Source organism: Lycorma delicatula, chromosome 7, assembly GCF_047948215.1.
Source record: "Lycorma delicatula isolate Av1 chromosome 7, ASM4794821v1, whole genome shotgun sequence".
Lineage (NCBI taxonomy): Eukaryota > Metazoa > Arthropoda > Insecta > Hemiptera > Fulgoridae > Lycorma > Lycorma delicatula.
The window spans coordinates 97,685,927-97,710,577 of record NC_134461.1 but is presented as its reverse complement, the minus strand read 5'-3'; the positions used below and the strand labels follow the sequence as shown (position 1 = coordinate 97,710,577).

Here is a 24,651-nt window from a genome sequence, read left to right as displayed (position 1 = left end):
GCAACAAAAACAGAAGTCATTAGAAATATATATAGGATATTAATATCACATCAATTGTTCAAAAAGTAAAGTCAGCAAAAGGAAGTTATCAGAAACAAAATAACAGGTAAATTTGCAGGAATCTTATATAATTGTCTTGATATGTATGGATACAAAGGTTTGTTATTTATCAATTGGAACCATAGCAATACATATCTACTTGTAAATATTTACATTTTTCAAAACAGCTTTATAAAATAAACAATACAATAGAATATAACACAACTATTTACCAAGCCATAATTAAATTTTAATGGAAATGTAGAAGTAGTAAATGAGAAAAAATTTATGGGTAGTAATATACATAAATCCCAAAAGTGGTATCAACGTACCTGATACCCTGATTTGTATACACGAGGGAGTACACCTGTTTAAGTTTTCATAATATTATTTAAGTTTTCATAATTAAGTATTTAGTTATATTTTTAAATACTGAATGTTCAATTGTAAATGTTTTAAAAACTGCATACTTTTCAACATTTCATTCTTTATTGTCCTAAAAGGATTATAGAATCACATAATAGTTAAAAGCAGATATTCATAATAACAAAAAAAATATTATAAGAATAACCTGCAATGTTATCATATGAAAAATACATACACAAATAAAAATTCTATTAAATTATACTGCCCAACCATATTAATTAAACATATAACTAATGAAAACATTTCAAGTCAGTAGATTACTTGTGTTCATATAATATTTACGACTGTAATCTTTATACTTTGTTAAACTGAAAAAATGTTTACATGCACACAAATACACAATATACATCATATATATATATATATATATATATATATATATATATATATATATATATATAATCACACTATTGAGTATATATTGTTGAAACATTCATTGAATGTAAAATATGTTAGTTTACATTGACATTGTGTCATAGACAATTGTGCAAATTAAGAATTCTATTCTGCTATACTGAGCAGGGTAGTTTCTACAAACACAGGTGCTATTTCTTAATAAATACTTTATTCAGATCACAATATAATTTTATGAAAATAATAAACAAATAAAATATTATAAAAAAATAACATTTTTTTAAGTAATTATGATAAAAAATTTGAAAACTTAATTAAATTTTATGATTTTATTTTATGAAAACAGTGCTTTTTCAACTGAATTTTAAAATAATACAAATTAGATATACCTTAATTTTCCAGTTACACATTAAATATTAGACTTTTTAACATTTCCTTTATTAATTTTTACATAATGACAAATTTAATTAAATAAATTGGTCAGAAAATCTTCCAGTTAATTTCTAAATAATTCATTAAATCATTAGATCTTTCTAATTTATACAAAACTGAAACTGAAGCATAACATTTGTTGTAAGAGGTTGAAGTATAATGCTTTGTATCAGGAAAATTATTTTATTGCCTGGTTTGAAATACAGTTATTATTTTTAGAAATAAATACAGAATGTTTTTCAATATAAACATCTGGATAAGTTGGAACTTTTAATTTAATAAGAACTATTTAACAAATATCATATTTACCAACATGAAACAAATTTACAAATTTCCTGCAAATGAGCTGTCAGATAAATAAAACTCATTTTCATATTCCAAAAATTAATTCTGCTGGATTCTGGTTGCTAATATAGCAATAATTTATAACAATTACAGTTTTGACAACTATTTAGACAAAATATTATAAATTATCAAAGAAAAAACAAAGCAACTGATAATGATATGTTGTACATACACAATACTGAGTTGTACTATGGTGAAAAAGAACAAAAGACTGAGGTGTGTAAAGAATATGAAGGTAAATATTTTTGGCTGATTTTGTCTCTTAAAGTAAAATAGATGATGATCTTTTACAAAGAAATACCCTATGTTTCTACCATTAGTGATGATGGATTTTGTAGATTATCAGAGAATGAAGGCATGAAAAAAGTAAAGTGAACATGATTGATAACAATCAGGCGTTGTGAATTATAAATTTTTAAAGGTTCTCAAATCATGGTTTTCTCTGTTTTATTTATTTTTTTTTTACACAAATGGATGGAGATCTTACACACTAAAGTTTAAAAAAAATGTAATGTAAATGTATTTTTACACAATGTTTTTTTTTTTTAAATTACTTGCAAATAATAAGAACAAGTGTGCAAAATATAACATTCATGCACAAAATAAAACCATGTGCATGTGCCTAAAGTTGTTGATCTGCCAACAACTTCAGGAAAATATTGTAATTATAGTAAAAAAGTGACAAATTTGGAAGGACAAATACAAACACATTTAAGCATTACTAATTATTTATCAGACTATTTATACATTTACTTCATAAAACCAAAATATCATGAAGTTTTTGGTAAATATATAGTCTTAATTAACATGTAGTTAACTGATCATATTAAAAAATGTAAATCTTCAAGATTTGCTCCAAATTTATTTAGTAAGGACTGACAGATATCTGCATCACTTATTGGCACAATGTCAGTATACAATTATATAGGTTTTTAGGGTAAATTATATTAATTAGAATCCAACCCACAACTGGAGACGAAATTAAACAACGAACTGCATCAAAACAGAACTAGTACGTCAAAAAGCCTCAATCTGTTGATTTTTACCTTAATATAAAGATTAAGCTCCTAACCTCCTCTATGAATCATGAGACCTTGCCGTTGGTGAGGGGGCTTGAGTGCTCAGGGATACAGAGTAGCTGGACCGAAGGTGCAACCATATCGGAGAGGTATCTGTTGAGAGCCAGACTAAGGAATGATTCCTGAAAGAGGGCAGCAGCTCTTTCAGTAGTTGTTAGGGGCGTGAGTCACAATGACTTAAACGGCCGTATCAACATCACTCAGTCCTCTGAGTACTGCGCAGCTGAAAGCAATGGAAAACTACAGCTGCTTTTTTTCCAAGAAAATGTGGCTCTCTGCATTTTCACATAGCAATAATGGAGGCGCCTTCCTTGGTAAAATATTCCGGAGGTAAAATAGTCCCCTGTTCGGATCTCCGGGTGGGGACTACTAAGGAAGGGGTCACCAGAAAATTAAAAAATAACATTCTACGAGTCGGAGCGTGGAATGTTAGAAGCTAAAAAAAGGCTGGTAGGCTAGAAAATTTAAAAAGGGAAATGGATAGGGTGAATGTGGATATAGTAGGAATTAGTGAGGTTCGGTGGGAAGAGGAAGGCGACTTTTGGTCAGGTGATTTTAGAGTAATTAACTCAGCGTCAAATAATGGGCAGGCAGAAGTAGGTTTCGTGATGAACAAGAAGATAGGGAGGAGAGTGGAGTATTTCAAAACGCATAGCGATAGAATCATTGTAATAAGGATAAAATTAAAACCTAAACCGACAACGATTGTTAACGTTTATATGCCTACAAGCGCCCATGATGATGATGAGGTAGAGTGTGTATACGAAGAGATTGATGAAGCAATTAAACACGTAAAAGGAGATGAAAATTTAATAATAGTTGGAGATTGGAATGCAACCATTGGAAAAGGCAAGGAAGGAAATATAGTGGGTGAATACGGGCTGGGCAAAAGGAATGAAAGAGGGGACCGACTTATAGAGTTTTGCACGAAGTATAATTTAGTAATTGCCAACACCCAATTTAAAAATCATAATAGAAGAATATACACTTGGAAAAAGCCAGGCGATACTGCAAGGTATCAGATAGATTATATCATGGTTAAGCAAAGATTTAGAAATCAACTCGTTGACTGCAAAAGTTACCCTGGAGCAGACATTGATAGCGACCATAATTTGGTGATAATGAAATGTAGATTGGGGTTTAAAAACCTGAAGAAAAGTTGTCAGATGAATCGGTGGAATTTAGAGAAGCTTGAGGAAGAGGAGGTAAAGAAGATTTTTGAGGAGGACATCGCAAGAGGTCTGAGTAAAAAAGATAAGGTAGAAAATGTAGAAGAAGAATGGGAGAATGTTAAAAAGGAAATTCTTAAATCAGCAGAAGCAAACTTAGGCAGAATAAAGAGAACTGGTAGAAAACCTTGGGTTTCAGACGATATATTGCAGCTGATGGATGAATGTAGAAAATATAAGAATGCTAATGATGAAGAAAGTAAAAGGAACTATCGGCAATTAAGAAATGCTATAAATAGGAAGTGCAAACTGGCGAAAGAAGAGTGGATTAAAGAAAAGTGTTCAGAAGTGGAAAGAGAAATGAACATTGGTAAAATAGACGGAGCATACAGGAAAGTTAAGGAAAATTTTGGGGTACATAAATTAAAATCTAATAATGTGTTAAACAAAGATGGTACACCAATATATAATACGAAAGGTAAAGTCGATAGATGGGTGGAATATATTGAAGAGTTATACGGAGGAAATGAATTAGAAAATGGTGTTATAGAGGAAGAAGAGGAAGTTGAGGAGGATGAAATGGGAGAAAGAATACTGAGATCTGAATTTAAGAGAGCATTAAAAAATTTAAATGGCAGAAAGGCTCCTGGAATAGACGGAATACCTGTAGAATTACTGCGCAGTGCAGGTGAGGAAGCGATTGATAGATTATACAAACTGGTGTGCAATATTTATGAAAAAGGGGAATTTCCGTCAGACTTCAAAAAAAGTGTTATAGTTATGATACCAAAGAAAGCAGGGGCAGATAAATGTGAAGAATATAGAACAATTAGCTTAACTAGTCATGCATCAAAAATCTTAACTAGAATTTTATACAGAAGAATTGAGAGGAGAGTGGAAGAAGTGTTAGGAGAAGACCAATTTGGTTTCAGGAAAAGTATAGGGACAAGGGAAGCAATTTTAGGCCTCAGATTAATAGTAGAAGGAAGATTAAAGAAAAACAAACCAACATACTTGGCGTTTATAGACCTAGAAAAGGCTTTCGATAACGTAGATTGGAATAAAATGTTCAGCATTTTAAAAAAATTAGGGTTCAAATACAGAGATAGAAGAACAATTGCTAACATGTACAGGAACCAAACAGCAACAATAACAATTGAAGAACATAAGAAAGAAGCCCTAATAAGAAAGGGAGTCCGACAAGGATGTTCCCTATCTCCGTTACTTTTTAATCTTTACATGGAACTAGCAGTTAATGATGTTAAACAACAATTTAGATTCGGAGTAACAGTACAAGGTGAAAAGATAAAGATGCTACGATTTGCTGATGATATAGTAATTCTAGCCGAGAGTAAAAAGGATTTAGAAGAAACAATGAACGGCATAGATGAAGTCCTACGCAAGAACTATCGCATGAAAATAAACAAGAACAAAACAAAAGTAATGAAATGTAGTAGAAATAACAAAGATGGACCACTGAATGTGAAAATAGGAGGAGAAAAGATTATGGAGGTAGAAGAATTTTGTTATTTGGGAAGTAAAATTACTAAAGATGGACAAAGCAGGAGCGATATAAAATCCCGAATAGCACAAGCTAAACGAGCCTTCAGTAAGAAATATAATTTGTTTACATCAAAAATTAATTTAAATCTCAGGAAAAGATTTTTGAAAGTGTATGTTTGGAGTGTCGCTTTATATGGAAGTGAAACTTGGACAATCGGAGTATCTGAGAAGAAAAGATTAGAAGCTTTTGAAATGTGGTGCTATAGGAGAATGTTAAAAATCAGATGGGTGGATAAAGTGACAAATGAAGAGGTATTGCGGCAAATAGATGAAGAAAGAAGCATTTGGAAAAATATAGTTAAAAGAAGAGACAGACTTATAGGCCACATACTAAGGCATCCTGGAATAGTCGCTTTAATATTGGAAGGACAGGTAGAAGGGAAAAATTGTGTAGGCAGGCCACGTTTGGAGTATGTAAAACAAATTGTTGGGGATGTAGGATGTAGAGGGTATACTGAAATGAAACGACTAGCACTAGATAGGGAATCTTGGAGAGCTGCATCAAACCAGTCAAATGACTGAAGACAAAAAAAAAAAATAAAGATTAAGTTTTACTGTTAATAATTTTGATAAAACATATGAGAAATAATTGCAACTTAGAAAATTTCCTTTTAGAAAATAATGAATCAATCTAATTAAATGTATTTATGCAACCTTATGAGTTATACTTTTGAACTGAAGAACAGTTGAATAATTCTCTAACTTTACTTGACATAGTAAACAAAAGCCAAAACAATTAACCATCCATGCAAAATATCTCTTAAAGTTAATCCATGCTGGTCAATTAAAATAAAATGAATTAAAGTCATTATAATTACCAAATACAGTAAAAATGTTTTAAAAAATGTAAATAATACAAAAGATGCTTAGTTTGAGATAATAATACTAATTACTCTAAATAATAAAAGGTCATTAAAAAAGAATGCTCAAATTACAGAAATTTGTACTTCCTATAACACTTTACACACTGCGATTAATAAGCTGAAATCATCAAAAGTTTTAAAAGTTAATTTGCATAATTTATAAGTTTTACTGTGTTTAGTATTACCTCTCTGCTACAAGCAGCACCAAATTTTATACTTTTTACTAGGCAGGTGGCTCTTGCTTGTTTAATAGAGCAAGAATTCAGAATTCAATCCACCAGATAGAAAAATGAAAAACCTTGAGCAAATTTGAGAACTTAGCAGAATAATATTAGATCTATCATTATTACGGGACATGAACATCAAAACAATGGTTCCGGGCAGAAAGAAGAATAAGCTGTCAGTAACACATATATTACTGTACAAGAGAACAAAGAAGTAATTATTTGGTTATTCTAAATTATTAAGAAAAAAATTATAGCTTGGCAAAAAGCATATAAATAATGCTTTAAAAGATTTTACTACGTTACTTTTTTCCTGTATGTTCCTTTAAGAATGTACTAATAAAACAAAGTTCAATATTATATTTGAAGTTTTTAAGTTTGTCAAACATAGTATCATTTGTAAGATAATAAAACTTTCTCAATGATTAAACAAGTTCTATTTAAAACACAATATTTTTTTTTTTTGTTACTCATTATACTAACCTGTAAAAGGCCATATTTTATTTCAACTTCAAACAATTTATAATCTTTTAACTGTGGATTAACAGGTGTAGGCATATTCTCTGTTCTTCCAAGAACATTTGCCAGACTAGCAAAAACAGGTTCTGTAGCAAAGGCTAAACTATCCCTATTAACAAAACAAACAAATAATTAGAACAAAATATCTAATAAATATATGCAAAATATGTTTAACATTATCAATATTATCCTTCATATTAGAATTCTGCATAAACAATTCTTTTAAATCTTTTTGCGTCATATCTTTATTCTGAAAACACATTATTTAACAATTTAATATTCAATTATAAAAATAAGAATAAAATAACAAAAATACTATAAAAATCAATTTAATTTTTTATACTTTTAAAATGCACTGAAAAGTAAAAATTAAATTATATAAATATCTAATAAATAACCAATAAATAAGAAATAAATAAAAATAATATTATTAAATTTTAAAATTAAAAGTAATGAAAATATTCAGTTAAATAAAAGCGTGGCACAGTTTTTATAACAATCTTTTCAAATAAGTATTTATAGACATTTGCTGTATTTTAAAATATTTTTTTTGTTTAATGAGGTTGTTTAATATATGTATATACTTTATTTAACTGTAATAAAATAACTCAAGTTTTAATTCTTTGATGGTTCAAATTTGCACCAAGATGACCTTTAAGGGTTAATAAGATTAAAAATAAAAATTAAATTCAGAAATCTTGCACAAAGTTTTATTACATTTTGACGGTAATCTGAAAAATTATTAATTATTATAACTGTAATCGTAATTATAAATTCATTAAATAAAAATTCATAATTAATTCAAATGAAACTTTTAGCAGAAAGAGTGCGTTCAATTTGGCTTAGATTACAAGCAGAATTCGAAGATGAACTTCAACTATGTGAGAACACGTACAAAGAAAGCGAGTGGGTGCATTTTCCCAGATCGTTACTTGTAGCTAGTCAGTCTCAACTGGAGAGGTTCCAGCAGACCTTTCCACCTCCTCATGTCGTTATTGAAAATGAAGATTAATTGTTGTAAAGATAAATGTTGTGTTGTTTTAAATTAATTATAAAAACTGTGCCACGCTTTTATTCTGTAAAACAAAAATTGTATTCCCCTAGTGGAATATAAATGATAAACTGCAAATGTTAACACATTCAGTAATTTTGACAGATGGACTTATTCTGAAAATTTTGATGTGGAAACACAGACAAATAAATGTAATAACAAAGGCTTTCAAACCTACTCATTTATGTAGATTTTGTAGTTTACTTCCAAACGGGTTAAATTCATCAATTATTTCCAAATGGGTTAAATTCATCAACATAAAAGTATACTTTGTAAATTAAACAAGGAAAATTAAATATAATTAGGGATAAAAGATCCTTCATCAGAAGGTATGCATATATATGCTACGTAGAGATTAACACAAATAATGATTTATTATTATGACAACAAAATAAATTGATAAAAAGATATAAAAAAAGGTAGATTACTGAATAGATAATGAAAATTTTGATAATGGTAATTTTAAACAATTATCATTTATTCATAGTGACAAACATTTATTCATAGTGGCAAACATATAGTTTAGCAGACCAATTACTGTAATCCTCCTTTTTTTTACCTTTGATAAGAGATGAGTTTTGTAGTGTACAAAAATTGATAATTTTTGCAATAAGTAACTTTTCATTTGTAACACATTATGTCTTATGTTTAACAGGTTATTTATTTAAATTATCTTATTATTTTAATAATCTTTTTAGATAAAATTTTTTTATTCTTGTTATTTTAATATTTTTATTTTTAAAATAAAAAAATATGCAATAATTTAAACTTTTATTTACTTGAAAAATAATATATGAACCAAAATCATGCCACACAATCATTACAATATAAAATATATATTTTTCAATACCTTGATTCCTCTAAACAATGATGTACAACTAATATCTGAGGATGACGAAGTCTGGTTAACTGTGAAATACCCCTTCTAAGTGTATCTAATAAAATATCCCTGTCAGCTTTAGGCCATCTTTCCACTTGTCTTTTCTCAAAAACAAAAATTGCTGCTTCCTGTCTAGTTGATTTTTTATATCCACTATAAATTTTCCATAGTAGCCCTGAAAAAAGATTTTTTTTTCATTAAGAAGACATTTAAATACATAAATTTTTTTATTTAACCTAATTCCCATAGAGTCTCATAAAAGAAGAGTAAATAAAACAAATAAAATAATTAATTAATATCATATTAAAAAAGTATGCATGTGCATCTTAATCATTTTTTTTTTTTAATTTATTTACAAGTTCATGATTGTATATCAACTATACATCTAAAAAATGTACCTTCTAATTCAATTTATAAAAAAAATACCTTTTTTTTATATAATACCTTTTACTCGAATGGCATAAACAGCCTTGAATATATATCTTGATAAGAAATGGTTATACATGTATAATGGATTTACTACATAAGTAAGTTACTACACGTGTTAGTAAAGTGCAATACATTGGCTGGATGGATTTCTTATTTATGCAAGTGGCATAAGATGTGGTAAAATTTCCTAATAAGCAAATTCCTTGAGAGAAACCAGATGATACAATGCATAAAGGACTTCTCACACGGTAGATCTCATCAAGATGTCAAAGCCCTTTATTCATGCCTGTATAAATTCATTACGTAAGTTGTTAATAAGGGTAGTAACTGCAAATACATTGCCTGGATGAATTTCTTATTAAGGCAAGTCACATACGAGATGGCAAAACTTCCTAACAAGTAAATCGGTTGAGAGAGACCAGAAGATACAATGCAAAATTGACTATATTATGTAATGCTTCTTCTGTTATAGCGCTAAATATCTGCAATGGATAAGTGAACTCAGATAAGAACTACCATGTTAAACAAATACCATGAAAATTACAACAAAAATCATTAATAATTATTTATTCAAATCTTCAAAATCTCTAATAATTAGTTTGTTTATTATTGGCCTATGAATTATTCCACTCGTGGTTTTTACATCTACAACATGTATTAGGTTGTCTGATTCTATAAATGTTTTTGTTGTCAAGTCATATTTCTATTGTAAGGAAGCAATTTTTTTATCTATTATTAAAACTAAATCTTCTTCTTATAAGTTTTTCTTAGCACTGTGCCATTTATAACATTGTTGAAACTGATGTAAGTAATCCTTACACCAAACATTCCACACAGATTGTGTAAATTTTTCAGTGATATCAGGATTAGGAATTGTAGTCAGAGAAGATCTAATAAAGAAATGTCTGGGAGTCAGTGGTTGTGATTCCTGGAATCAGAAGATATAGTAAATAGTAGGCATGAGTTTACGAAAGTTTCAATTTGTTTAAGAACGGTAGATATTTCCTCAAAATTAAGAAAAGTTTGTCCCATAACACGATGACAATGATATTTAACACTTTATCCTGCTTTCCCATAACCTGTCGAAGTGTGGGGATGAAGGAAGGATAAATGACCATCTATTCCTTGCAAAGTAGTGAAGGTCTGAATATCATATTGGAATTCCCTTAAATTAAATTTTGAAAATAATTCATGTAAAATATTATTTAGTGGATTAAAATTTGTTCTGTTATCAGCAGACATTTGTTTTGGAATACCCCTTCATTAAATAAATCATCTCAGAGCAGCAATGAAAGCATCTGCAGTTAAATCTGAAACTGATTATAAATGTATAGCCTTAGTTGAAAGGTATATAAATAGACATCTTATATAAATGTCTTTGATGTGGTTTTTGATTGCTGCTTGCTATGATGAATCATCAATGGGCCACCATAGCACACAACACAAAAAGAGAAAAATTTAGAAGGAGTGATTCCAACAGCTGACAACAACTTAAACCGCAGTTGTTGGTTTAGTAATAAAGCAAAAACATTTTAAACACCTTGGAATAATGGAATGTATAATTTTCCCATTGATTATAATCAAATATTTTTCAAGTAAAGAATTGTGAACTAATTGAATATCTCCATGTAAAAGATGTAAATGCTAACTTTCGATTATTATTTTCATTAGGTGTGCGCTAGGATGTAGGATAACTTGATGCTTATTGTTAAATGATAAGATGGCGTTCTGAAGGCGACCACCTACAATTTTGAGACAGAATATCAGCAGGATTGACAGATGAATTAATGTGATGCCATTTGGCATTAAAATTAAACTGTTGTATTTCTGAAACTTGATTTGTAACAAACATACCTTCCACCTTGAGGATCCTACTGTGAACTCAAGTAAGCGCTATCTGTGTGTACATGAATTTCATTTATGAGAATATTTAAGGATGTAATTACTTGTTTCACTAAACGAATTAGTAACAAACAAGCGCACAATTCCAATCTTGATAGTAAAATCTGTTTGAGTAGTGTCACTCTATATTTTGAACAGAAAGTTGGATGAAATTTCTTCATTGGAATAAATAATTCTGACATATATACAACTAGCATAACCATTTAGTGATGCATCAGCAAAGCCTTGTATTGGAAAAGAAATACAGTAGCATTTCTCTTAATTGCTTTATAAATAGTAATATTGTTAACTGAACTAATGTGAATATATAGATCCCTCCATTGTAATAAAAACTATCAGGTAAGGTATATTTTCAATGAAATTTAATTTGTTAATTTGCCACAATTATTACATGAAGTGTTTACATAAGAATTTATCAATCCAAGCAAATCCAAAGAATCATAAATATCAGCAATAACAGAAGAAACTTTCACTTAGTTAATATATTATCATTCTGTTTAGTAAATTGGAATGACCATTTGTCTGAGCTGTTATTCCATAATATACCTAATGTGCATGTGTTTTCATTATTATTTAATAAAATGTTATAGTTATCATTTGATGGGATTATATTTGAAACATTAGAGTACCATTTTGTAATGGAAATCCATACTGATTAAACAATTAAGTTATTTCTGATTTTAAGCTCTTTAATTATTTAAACTGGCACTTCCTGCTACAAAGTTGTCATCACAGAAGTCATTCAACATAGTTTTACAGGTAAAGGGAAATGGATGTTTGTTATCCTTTGCAATTTAAACAAAATATCTAGTAGTTAAGAAAGATACATTATTTGTATCATAAGTCACAGTTCTCAAAATATAGTGCTTTAATTCTTTGTCAGCAGAATCTCACCATAAGATACTTTTTAGACTACTGTCTTCTAATGTAACTAAAATTTGTCAATACATTTTCTCTGTCAGTTGTAATAACACAACTATGCAACCTCAATCTAAGGATTATCAAAAAGAGACTTTGCTTGAAAATAGGGCCAGCATATAATGTAACATTGAGAGACAAGTTGTCTACATTTTTTTTACTAACTAGAACAATATGTTCTTTTTACAAAAAGTAACAACATACAGGTAAGAGTAATATAGAATTAAGAAGAAGAAGCAATTTAAACATAACAAAACCAATTAGATAAGAAGAAATAACACTTAAGATTCCATGATCAAACATATCCCCTCTGTGTATTTTCTATGTATTCAAGAAACCAGCAAGGCAGCAGGCAGAATCTTTTTTTAGAGACTAAATTTATGTTGACATAAAAATAGAAATTGTAATTGTTGTTCAAAAACCATAAAATTGTTGTGGGCATCTGTTAAGTTGTTTCAGTACCAATCACGCAAAGTACTTAGGAAAACCCAATCTGTTTGTAGAGTGGACTAGAAATTTAAGGAAAATTTGAGAAAAGTTCAGAAATTGTAAAGGAGCATTTATCTCAAATGGCACGTTCAATTTTTTCAACACATTCATCATTCACAATGACATATAATTTGTCATAATAATAATTTGTATAAAGTTTGTTTAGATTATGTACATAATTTTAAAGAAACAAAGCATAGGAGAATTATCATCTAAAACCATATACTGGACAAAATGGGTGTTTAAATTTTTGTATTAGTCCAGGTAACTGATTCGAAGTCGAGAGTTCTAAGGTTCAAATCCTAGTAAAGGCACTTTTATACAGATTTGAATACTATATCGTGGGTACTGGTGTTTTTTGGTGGTTGGGTTTCAATTAACCATACTTCTCACAAATGGTCGACGTGAAACTGGACTGTATAAGACTACACTTTATTTGCATTCATACATATCATCCTCTCATTCACTCTCTGAAGTAATACCTTATGGTGGTTCCAGAAATTAAACAGAGAAAGAAAGAGAAGTTACTGATAACACATCAAAAGCCAACCCCATCCCAAAAAAATCAGTCGTTTTTGAAAAACATATACATCAATAAAACCCTTTAATTTTCAGTTAACTTACCAGTGCCTGCACTAGCTATATGACTAGTAGCTTCATACTCCCTTGTGACAGGATTACCAGGCAAAACATTTGATAACTGTGAAACAGTACTGGAGACTGTAGTGCAGAACTTGTTTAAAACATCCATAAGTAAATAATTTCCTTCAGAAAAAAAAGAAAAACAAATAATTAATTAAAAAGATAATTAAAAATAAAATACCTTTTTTAATGTATTAAACAACTTACATAAAGTATTCAGAATGTATTATACGTTCTTAAATTCAATTTATTTTAACATTTTTATTGAAAATTTAACTAAGTTTTGTCAAATTTTCCTGCTGATCCCTTGAATTTCCTTCTCACAAAACAAGAAGAATCTGTTTTTCACTGATTTTTCTTCAACAATACCAGAATTAAGGAAGTGAAATTTTTGACAGTATTGTTACTGGAGACAAGACATGGATTCAGTTCATTAATATCGAGACAAAAGAACAGTCCAAACCATGGATGCACATACACTTGCCGAACAATCCCAAAAAATTCAAATAAATTTGAACAAAAAAAATTATACCTATTGTTTTTTGGGACCATAAGGGAATTTTATAGACAGAATCTATGAAGCTGGATATAATAATTGCAGATGTTTATTCTGACAAAGCTTAGGAGAGCGATACAGAACAAATGTCAAGAGATGTTAACAAAGAGGATCATTTTCATTTTTTGCCCTTATATTAATTACATACTATTACTGATAGTATATACATCAACTGTTATCAATTGATAAAGTCGGTAAATTTAATAACACTAAATCACTTTTTCAAGCATTTTATATTTACATTACTATGAATATTTTATTTTTATCCACTAAGCTTCGAATTAAATTTGACTATATAACACATAAACTAAATTTATCTTAAATAAAAATACTCTTGTCTCAATCTCAGACATTTAATTCTTTAACAAGTAGTTCTGTTAGCAGCAGACATATCATGACGGCACAAAAAGTTCAAATAGTCATCCTCTAACCACCTGCATTCTCATAGATCTTGAAGTACCAAGCAAGAGCATTATACTCATGTCAAATAAGAATACAGGTAAATTGTTAATACAACATCATTTAACTATTTGTACAAAGACACATAGCAACACATTATAATCCCAAATAAAAACATAAAATATAATTCTAATCAGATTAATAAAACTATAACAATGACACAGAAACAGCTAATGATTTCAAATTAAACAAATAGCAGTGCCAGCACAATAAGGGCTATTCCCTTATACCATCAGAATTTATTGGCAAAAAAGAATTTAAAATTCATATTAATTAAAAAAAAATAATAATAAAAATATTTATTACTAAATTTACAATGTAAAATCACAAATCTTATTAGTAATCATATAATACATACAAATCTGTTGCAAATAATTTAATGACCTCTCTGAAACTGATAGTTCAATAGATTTTGATAGTTTCAAGTAAACTTTGCATTGAAATGCAACCGGAAATTTTCAATATTACTGTGGAAGCAATTTTTGACTGCAATGTGTATCTGCATAGCTGAGGTTTTTATACAATCATTTATTACAATGATTCATTCAAACTAAATGTAGTTTCATCAAACAGAAGAAAACACTGCTAAATTAACATATATTATTTTTTTTAATAACTGACTTGCAAAGTAATTTGATGTTAATTTTCATGAACTTCACATCATAGTTTATACCTTCATTTACCATATTTCAAAAATTTGATCATTCCAAAACTTTTACTTTTTCACTTCACATCATTTTTTACTTTTACACAATAATGTTTAATAAAGAGACTGGTTTAAAATACACAAGTCCAATCACCTACTTCATATGTTTTTATTATTTTAATGTGATATATATTTTTTAATAATCAACAATAACCTTTCTCTATTTAATGATGTTCCTTTGTTTATAATAGCTATAAATAAAGTATAATATTTCATTAGTTTTGTTTGGGCTACACCAATGATGCAATACATTTATTTTTCTTATCAACAATTTAATAATAGTTACAATAACACATAAAATACTTTAGATCACAAGCAATTTGTAGTGGTATTTAAACAGCTAATTTTTCTTTCTACTGTAATTAGCTTTTTTTTATTTAAACTATATTATTTATTAATTAATTAGCCACAATGCATACTAAAAAAGCTGGCAAAGTATTGCATTACTTTCTCGGCTACACCGGTCAAGTCATGGAACACTTCTTTCACTACAAAAAAATTTGGCAATTCAATCGTTAAGAAGCATTACACTTATCTTTTTAATAAAGTATCTTATTATTATGAAACAATTACTAACATAATTAAATAACTTATTTGACAAATAAACTTTTTATCTATAGAAATTTTTAATGTTCAAAATTAGACATCATATATCATTTTATAAAATTGAATAAAAAATAAAATAATTATTAAAAAATCTCTTTCAAATATTAATAGAATGAAAAACTGTTAATATTTTTTGATTTACATTTTTATTTAATAATATTGAAATTTATAAAAAGAAAACAATGTTTTACTAAAATACCGTAATTACAAAAAATTCATTAAAATAAAAAGTGTTAATAATGTTTTGGTCATTTTTCATTGCTTAAATGGTCATCATCCAACTGGAAATCTGGTTTATTTAATTATTTAATATTCATTCGTATTGATATTCATTTAATTTGTATTCATTTATATCTGATATACAGTTTTCACTCACTTAATATTTTGTATATGTTTCTTCTCATTCCATTTATAAAGAAATGAAACCAGAGTTTCACTTCTGGTTTTCTTCCAAAACAATGTGAAGTTAAGAAAGTGATTGCAAAAAAAGAAATTTTCTGATTTTTTAAAACTGGGAGCTCTCAAATCAAGACTATTTTATGACTAATATTGTTTTAAAATTATTATTAAATAGATTAAAATTGAGATCCCAACATTTTTTTTTATTTTTTAAAAACTGACGATCTTGCATTAAAGGGAGTTTTGTGACTTTTATCCCTACAAAATAAGTTGTAGGCAATGTTATTTCAGAATTGCAAAAAAGTTTTGATTTTGGGAGCTTCCTTACTCAAGGGGGAGTAATTGGGTAAAATTAATGTTAAAAACATGACCCCAAAGTGGCAATACTAAATTTAAAAATATAAAAAGATACAGATAATTTTAAATAAGTTCAAATGAAAATTTTTTTGGAAAGCGGTGAAAGTTTTTGTCATTTTTTTTTTGCATATATGCTAAACATTTATGGATAATGAAATATCAATAGTTTTATTTTAAAAGCATTTGATTTTAATATTTTAAAAGCAGTGATTATACATTGAACTTTCAAACTTTAAAAGATCTGATTTTTACACTACATGACTTCCTTGTACGCCTATTAAATTACATATACACATTTTTTTACAACCAGAGGTTAATAATTACTAATAAATCAATATATTTAAATTTTTTTTTAAATTTAAAAAAATTAGTCAAAAAAGAAAAAAAAATTGTTTACAATACATAAAATATATATATTTATATACGTATTTGAATTACATATATATATGGTTATTATTATTTTATATATTTGTATTTAAATATTTTAAAAAGTCATATATGTATGAATTTATATACATATAATAAAAATCAATATATTTCAATTAAAAAAAAAAAAAAAAGAAGTTGGATTAGAACCAATGTGCCTTCCCCTTGTACAATCCAAATATTTCATTAATTAAAATTTTATTTGGCTATAACTCTAGTATATACCGCTATAACTAATAAGTACACTTATGATATATTGTTGAAAAGCTCTCAATGAGGGCTGATTACTGCAGTTAAGAAAATGTAAAAAGTCCAACTTTTATTTTGGTTTTTGGGCTTTTTGGGCACTTTTGGTTCAGTTAATTGCAATCAAAAGGGGAGGTGCACAACTAGATATTACAACAGTCCTAATACAAAATTTCAACATTCTACAGCTTATCGTTTTTTAGTTATGCGAAATACATACGTACAGACATCATGCCGAAACTAATCAAAATGGATATTTCTGTTGAAATTCTGAAAACTGAAATTTTTCGCGATCACAATACTTCCTTTACTTCGTACAAGGAAGTAAAAATATAAAAAACGATTTTTCATTGCCACAACAAACTGTAGAAATAGAATGGGGGAAAATTTTTTTTGTAGTCATTTAAATGCCCATTCACAATGAAAATATTCATGTAAAAATCTCCTCTTTACTCCCTTTTGCTGAAGCAATTGCTAAAGAAAGAAGAAAGGTAAGAAAATTCATTTTTTGAGAGCAGAGATGAATACAAGTAAAATTAGGGCAATTTTTTATACTGATAAAAAGGGCTTGAACTCATGAAAGAAAACATTTTTGATAAAATGCTCCAATAAAATGTTAATTTTTTTTACTTTTATATAATAAATCCCTCTGAGGACAGCATCTTCCTACCAAGTAAGAAGAATATTGGTTTAAAATTGGTTAAGGAGTCCGAAGCTATTATGTTTCAAACACGCCAACATACATATGTACATAAAAAAACCTGGTTATTTTGGGCTTAGGGCAGTGTTTCTCAACCTGTGGGGCGTGACCCTCTAGGGGAGCATGATAACACTAATTGGGGACACAAGCATATCGAAAAGAAAATATTAATAAAAAAATTATTGATTTACTGAAAGAAAGCAAAAATAAATACATTCTGACATAATAAATAATAAAAAACACATTTATCAGTGCAGCACAATCAGTAGTGCTCAATGTATTTAATTAACTTATCAATACTAAATTTAAAAAAAGTTTAATAATTATTAGTGACTTCCCTGGGCCTGTCTTCCAGAGCAAAGTTTTTCGAAGGAAGGTTTAATATTAGAAATAGACACTCTTGAGTTTTTTTCTACTTTTAGCTAAAATCTATATTTTGTCTTCAAAGCAGCCACCACAGAAAATCAGTTTCGCTAAGGTAGGATGTTGAAAATGTTAACAGTATACGAAATGCTCTTGTTTTCAGTGCAGAAAACTCATCATTCACCCCTGCCCAAAATTCAAAGAGTGATTTATTACTAAATTGTCTTTTGATATTGTCACTTGCCATGAAGTCTATGAAGATTTCTTCTTTGGCAGTTGAGAGCCCTTTGAAAACAAATAATTAAAACAAATATTTAAAAACAAATAGGTTTCTATTTATTTATCTACAAAGATGGTGATTTCATCTCTTAATTCATAAACATGTTGCAAAAATTTCCTGCGTGATAACCATCTTGCCTCGCAATGAAACAGTAATGCTGAATGTACTGCATGCGTGTCTTTACAAAGTGCTGAAAAGATTTTTGACTTTAGGAGTCTCATTTTTATGTAATTTACTATAGTTACAACCACCATTAGCATAATACTTACACCAGGGCTCATTTCTTTGAAAGCCAGAGCTTCTCTGTGGATCATGTAATGTGTCCAGACACACTGTGGAGATTTTTGTTTCACAAGTGTTTGTATACTTTGGAATCTTTCAGACATTGAACGAGCACCATTGGTGCATATTCCAACACAATTTTTTCACTCTTATGATTGCCTCATTTATAAAATCATTTAAGATAGTGAATAATGCGAGTGCTGTTGCTTTGAGTTCTACTGGTGTGCAGAAAAGTAATTCTTCTGCTGACATACCATCACCTCCAAATAGAACACAGGCAATGAAATGAACATCTTTATTGCTATCTGTTGCTTCATCAAGCTGAACTGAAAAAAATTTGTCATGCAACTTCCCGAAAAGCTGATACTGTACATTTTCAACTATATCACTAATTCTACAAGCAGTAGTATCATTTGATAGAGGTATGCACTGCAATTGCTCGGCAAAATTATCTCCAAACATAGTTTTTAGAATCTGAATTGCAGCTGGCAAAATAAGCACTTCACTAATGGTGTGACTTTTTACATCTGATTATTTTATATGAAACTTTGTAAGAGGAAAGTAAAGCTTTTTCATTCACAGACAAGGTTTTTTTAAAAACGATATTTGCTTTTCATATGATTTTAATTCGAAGAATTCTCGGGGTTTATTAACATTCTCACTATGAAGTATTTCCAAATGTTTAAGTTTATTAGGTTTCATGCTGTCTGCTGCCAAAAAGTTTGAGCAAATGACACAGAGAACATGGTGTCATGTGTCATGGTGTTATGGTGGGCCTTCTTCATTTACTTCAGTATTAGTAAACCCAAGATTTAGGTATTCCTGAGAATATTTTCTTGATTTTATTTTCGGAACCACTCATCTGTGCACTTGTTGATGCTTCACTATTGTCTAATGTTCAGTTACACCCAATTAAAAATTTATGCATGATTCTGTATAAATCAACTGCCATGAATATCTAATACATGAATTGCAATTAACGTGCAAATTACAACATACACATTCATGATAGATTCGATAGCAATAAAAGAATTGACTTGACTGAGACTGGTTGGAATTGAACAAGGTGCAGCATGTATACACGTTTGAGCAGACGGTCATACAGCTGTTTCAGAATGTTTGAGACAAATCTGAACTTCTCATGAAGCCACAAGAATGTCTGATATGGTGGACGTAAGACAGAGAGGCATCAATTTGGATTTTCAATGCAGCGGATCACTGTTGCCAAATATCAATAAATTTACTTATTCTTGGTAATTTGTAAGATTTGTAATTAAGGTCATGGTGTAGCTTTAATGTTAAAATACATTATTATTGTATACACTGTTTTTGTATGAGAGGGAGGGATGCAATGAAAACTATGATTGAAAATCGAGTTGCAAATACTGAAAGGTTGAGAAATGTTGGGTTATGAATAAAATTCAAAAAATTTGTTTTTCCTATTCTAATATAGAATTAATATATTTTTTTAATGAAAAATTCTTTTTTTCTTAAATGTCCCTCAAGGAAAAATATCAAAAAAAAGGGTGATTTATTTATCACTTTTTGAAATCAATTACTATATTTTCCCTTTACTATTTATTAGCTGAGAAAGCAAAAATAGATATATCAACAAACTTGTCATTAATATTATATCCTTTATTGTTTTTATATTTAATTACTTTAGATATTCTGTACCAATCTATGGAAAATATATTATATATTTTAATTATTACTTTAAAAATTGGAAAAGTATAAATAAAAAAATAATAATTAACGTCAAAATTTTCTCTTTAAAAACTCAAACTAGCTTACTTTTAATAAATTATAGAAAAAAATGTCTTGTGTTACCTGTTAAATATTTTTTTAGAAACATTTCACTTCACAAGAAAAACATCTTTGTTATTAAATTCTGAGTAATATATTTTACCTAGCATATCAGATGATAGTTGACAAAAACATTTTCATTAGTTAAGTTTTAAATATATATAAATATATTAATTCATGGTTTCACGTCAAGCTAAACATGTCTGAAAAGTACTATTAAAAAAACAAAAGATATTTTTTTGTATTAACTATTGAAGGTATTTATAAAAATAAAATAAAATTGGTGCTTATTTTATATGTAAACCTATTTAAAACTTAGATACAAGTAAGGTTAGCCACAACACAGGAAGTGACAACAGTTACACAATCATTATCATTCTGCACAATACATTAGTTTCCAAGCAGATCAAAAGCTTCATATAAAAGAAGTGAACAGACACAGGCTCTTGATTTAATTATTGTAAAAGAAAACAGCCCATTAAAAATAAGTAATTTTTCTTAATGATTTTTTGGATACATCCTACATCTGTGTCAGTAATCAATCAGAAGTAAAAAGCTTCTTTAAAAAATTCTAGATTTAAAGGGAAAATAAACTCTACATGAAATATTTTTTTAAATTTACCAAAGATGGGATATTGGGTTAAACATCTATGGAAACACTTGAATATAACTGAACAAAAAGTCAAATTTTATAAAGACTGTCCAGCTAATGCAAGAACTTCATGACCAATTATTACCTTAATGAAACATGGATAAACGATCATTCAATGAAATGATTCATCAAAGCACGAATACATGAGGTCTTAAGAGTCTCATTTATTTGGTTTTGTTAAACCAAACTAATTTTTCAAACTAAACAAACAGTAAATTATAGTGAAAACATGGACTGTGTGGCATATCTGGCGAATGGTTTTTAAAAACGTAGCTTGAACTGCATTCTTTTAAAATACAATATTTAAAGAGAAGGTACCAACAGAATATAAACAGTAAGGGTAACGTACAGGAAATATCCCACGACTTTATACGTACAACCCTAAATTACTGTAGACTAGCATGCACTAAAAAAGAAGCAGATTATGAAGTAGTTAAACTGCTTCTATACTATTGCCAATATAACCAAATAAATAAAAGTTATGAGACAAGAAAACAGAAAACATAGGGTGGGGGCAAATGTTTACAATATAGGAACTCAAAAAGAAAACTGAAAATCAATGGATTTTATGAGTTCAAAAAAATATAAAAGAAACTGGTAATAAAAATTTTAGGATGGTAATCAAACATTGTTCAAGAATCTCAAGAGATTCCAAAAGAAAAAGAAAATTATCCAAAATAACAATTAATAGATAGAAGAAAGAACAGTGGCGGCTCATGTATAGGCACTGTGGAACTGCAGCATCCCCTATTTCTACTTGATATTACTGATAACATTTAATATAACGACTCCTTTTTTCTTTAATTCTTTTTTTATACTTGTGCAATATATAATCCTTAAGCTTAATATCAGTAGCCATCCCCCAGTTTATGAAAGAGATACAAAACTTTTTGTATGGAACTGTGCGCTTCACAGTTCCAGCGGCGTGGTGTTTGACAGTTGTGCACATAGGTAGTTGTATGGGAGGCTGTGAGGGGGATAGAGCACTGTCGCTCCCGCAGTGCCGACCTCGATATGCTTTTTTTTTTATTCTCCATGTATATGGAACGTTCCTTGTTCATTCCCTTTTCTAGTTTGGTTGGTGGAAGGAATATGAAAGCAGTTTAATTGTTTTTTCAGTAGTGATCAGAAGATGGCAAAAAACAAGGGATCTTTCATTGCCAATTCTGTCTAGAAACAAGCTGGAAGGGTAAAAGAGAAGGTAATTAGTAAAAACTAATTATGTATTTGTTTCTGTGTACATAGAAATTTAAATTACGCACCATTGGAGCATAATGTTTTTAAGCGAACATTTTATTAGGTTATTATCTAATAATATTAAAAAATATTATCTTTATTGACAATTTACTATTTATTCTGTGAAACTGAATACGGTTTTTAAGCACAATGTACTTTAAAACCGTGTACCATGTTCTTGAATGTGATAAAGTGTAGAATTAGATTATTATCCTGCTTCTAGCTATTCTATTTGATTCCTATTTTTTTTGGTTCTTTTATTTTACAGAAAACTTTAATCATGGCCTTGAAAAGGCCCAAAAATGAATTTTCTGGGGCAGCATCCCCACTAATTTTAGCTACAAGCCGCCACTGAGAAAGAAAACGGAAAATGAGTCTAAGAATGAAAAAACATTGGGCAAACAGAAAAGTAAAAATCCAGAGAAACATAAGACTTCTCATAAACTTGCTTAACTCATAACTTGCTCATAGCTTGTTCAGAACTAGCTAGCTCATAAAAATGCTATACGACCGTTACCAGATGACTGGAAAAGATGAGCAGTTCATGAAGAAAATAAGCAGAAAATAGTAAAAAAATAATAATTATAGGAAATCTGTTAAACAATTTGAAATCTGAAGTGTAACACTGTGTATCAATTAAAAAAGGAATCGGTGTTTCATAATCATATGAAAATTTCACTCTGATCAGCAATCATGTACTGTAATTAAAAGGTAATCAATTTTTTTCAGCATACTTACTATAAAAGATAATTGCTTATCATTGGAAAATATTGTTTATTTTTTCTGTTTATCAATAAAAGCATAATTTTTTAAATTTCCAAAAATCAACAATTTTATAATTCAAAAGTAGTTGACATTTTTATAATTAAAAGTAATAATATATATGGCTCGATACATACTGAACCAGTGTTTGATACATTCTAATTTTAATGAGTTAAACTTATTACTTATATAACTACTTTATTTCAATGTTTATTAGTTTTAATTTCATCAGATTTTCCTAATATAATATTAAAAAATACATTCGAACACTTAAGTAAATAAAATTCTAAAATTCTTATAAATATATCTCCCTCTAATCATGAGACCTTGCCATTGGTGAGGGGGCTTGAGTGCTCAGTGATACAGAGTAGCTGGACTGAAGGTGCAACCATATCGGAGAGGTATCTGTTGAGAGCCAACAGATAGTTGTTAAGCCAGTAGTTGTTAAGGGCGTAGGTCAGGATAACTTAAACGAACATATCAACATCACTCAGTCCTCTAAGTACTGCGCAGATGAAAGCAATGGAAAACTACAGCTGCTTTTATTTTCCAAGAAAATGTAGCTCTCTGCATTTTCATGTAGCAATGATGGAGGCACCTTACTTGGTAAAATATTCCGGAGGTAAACTAGTCCCCCGTTTGGATCTCCAGGTGGGGACTACTAAGGAAGCGGTCACCAGAAAATTAAAAAATAACATTCTACGAGGTGGAGCGTGAATATTAGAAGCTAAAAAAGGTTGGTAAGTTAGAAAATTTAAAGAGGGAAATGGATAGGATAAATGTAGATGTAGTAAGAATTAGCAAGGTTCGATGGGAAGAGGAAAACAGCGGCGTTTTGGTCAGGTGATTTTAGAATAATTAACTCAGCTTCAAACAATCGGCAGGCAGTAGGTTTCGTAATGAACAAGAAGATAGGAAAGAGAGTAGAATATTTCAAAATGCTTAGCGATATTATTATTGTAATAAGGATAAAACCAAAACCTAAACCGACAACGATTGTTAACGTCTATACAAACGCCCATGATGATGATGAGGTAGAGTGTGTATACGAAGAAATTGACGTAGCAATTAAACACATAAAAGGAGAAAATTTAATAATAACTGGAGGTAGGAATGCAAGCATTGGAAAAGGCAAGGAAGGAAATACAGTGGGTGAATACGGGATAGGCAAAAGGAATGAGAGAAGGATGAGACATGACAATGAGAATGAGAGACTTATAGAATTTTGCACAAAGTATAATTTAGTAATTGCCAACACCCAGATTAAAAATCATAATAGAAGAATATACACATGGAAAGAGCCAGGTGATACTGCAAAGTATCAGATAGTTTATGTCATGGTTAAGTAAAGATTTAAAAATCAACTCGTCGACTGCAAAACTTACCCTGGAGCAGACATTGATAGTGACCATAATTGAGTCATAATGAAACATAGATTGGGGTTTAAAAACCTGAAGAAAAGGTGTAAGATGAATTGGTGGAATTTAGAGA

General features: G+C 29.0%; 1 protein-coding gene across 1 annotated transcript in view; it reads right to left on the bottom strand.

The window, feature by feature from the left end:
* Positions 1 to 24,651, bottom strand: part of LOC142327276 (SCY1-like protein 2) — a 69,377-nt gene that overhangs the window by 38,058 nt on the left and 6,668 nt on the right. The window contains exons 2-4 of the mRNA XM_075370174.1: positions 13,307 to 13,447; positions 8,915 to 9,119; positions 6,978 to 7,122 (exon numbers count right to left, since the gene is read on the bottom strand). Of these exons, the coding sequence (XP_075226289.1) occupies positions 6,978 to 7,122; positions 8,915 to 9,119; positions 13,307 to 13,433 (477 nt within the window). The 5' untranslated portion in view covers positions 13,434 to 13,447. The remainder of the gene's footprint in view (positions 1 to 6,977; positions 7,123 to 8,914; positions 9,120 to 13,306; positions 13,448 to 24,651) is intronic.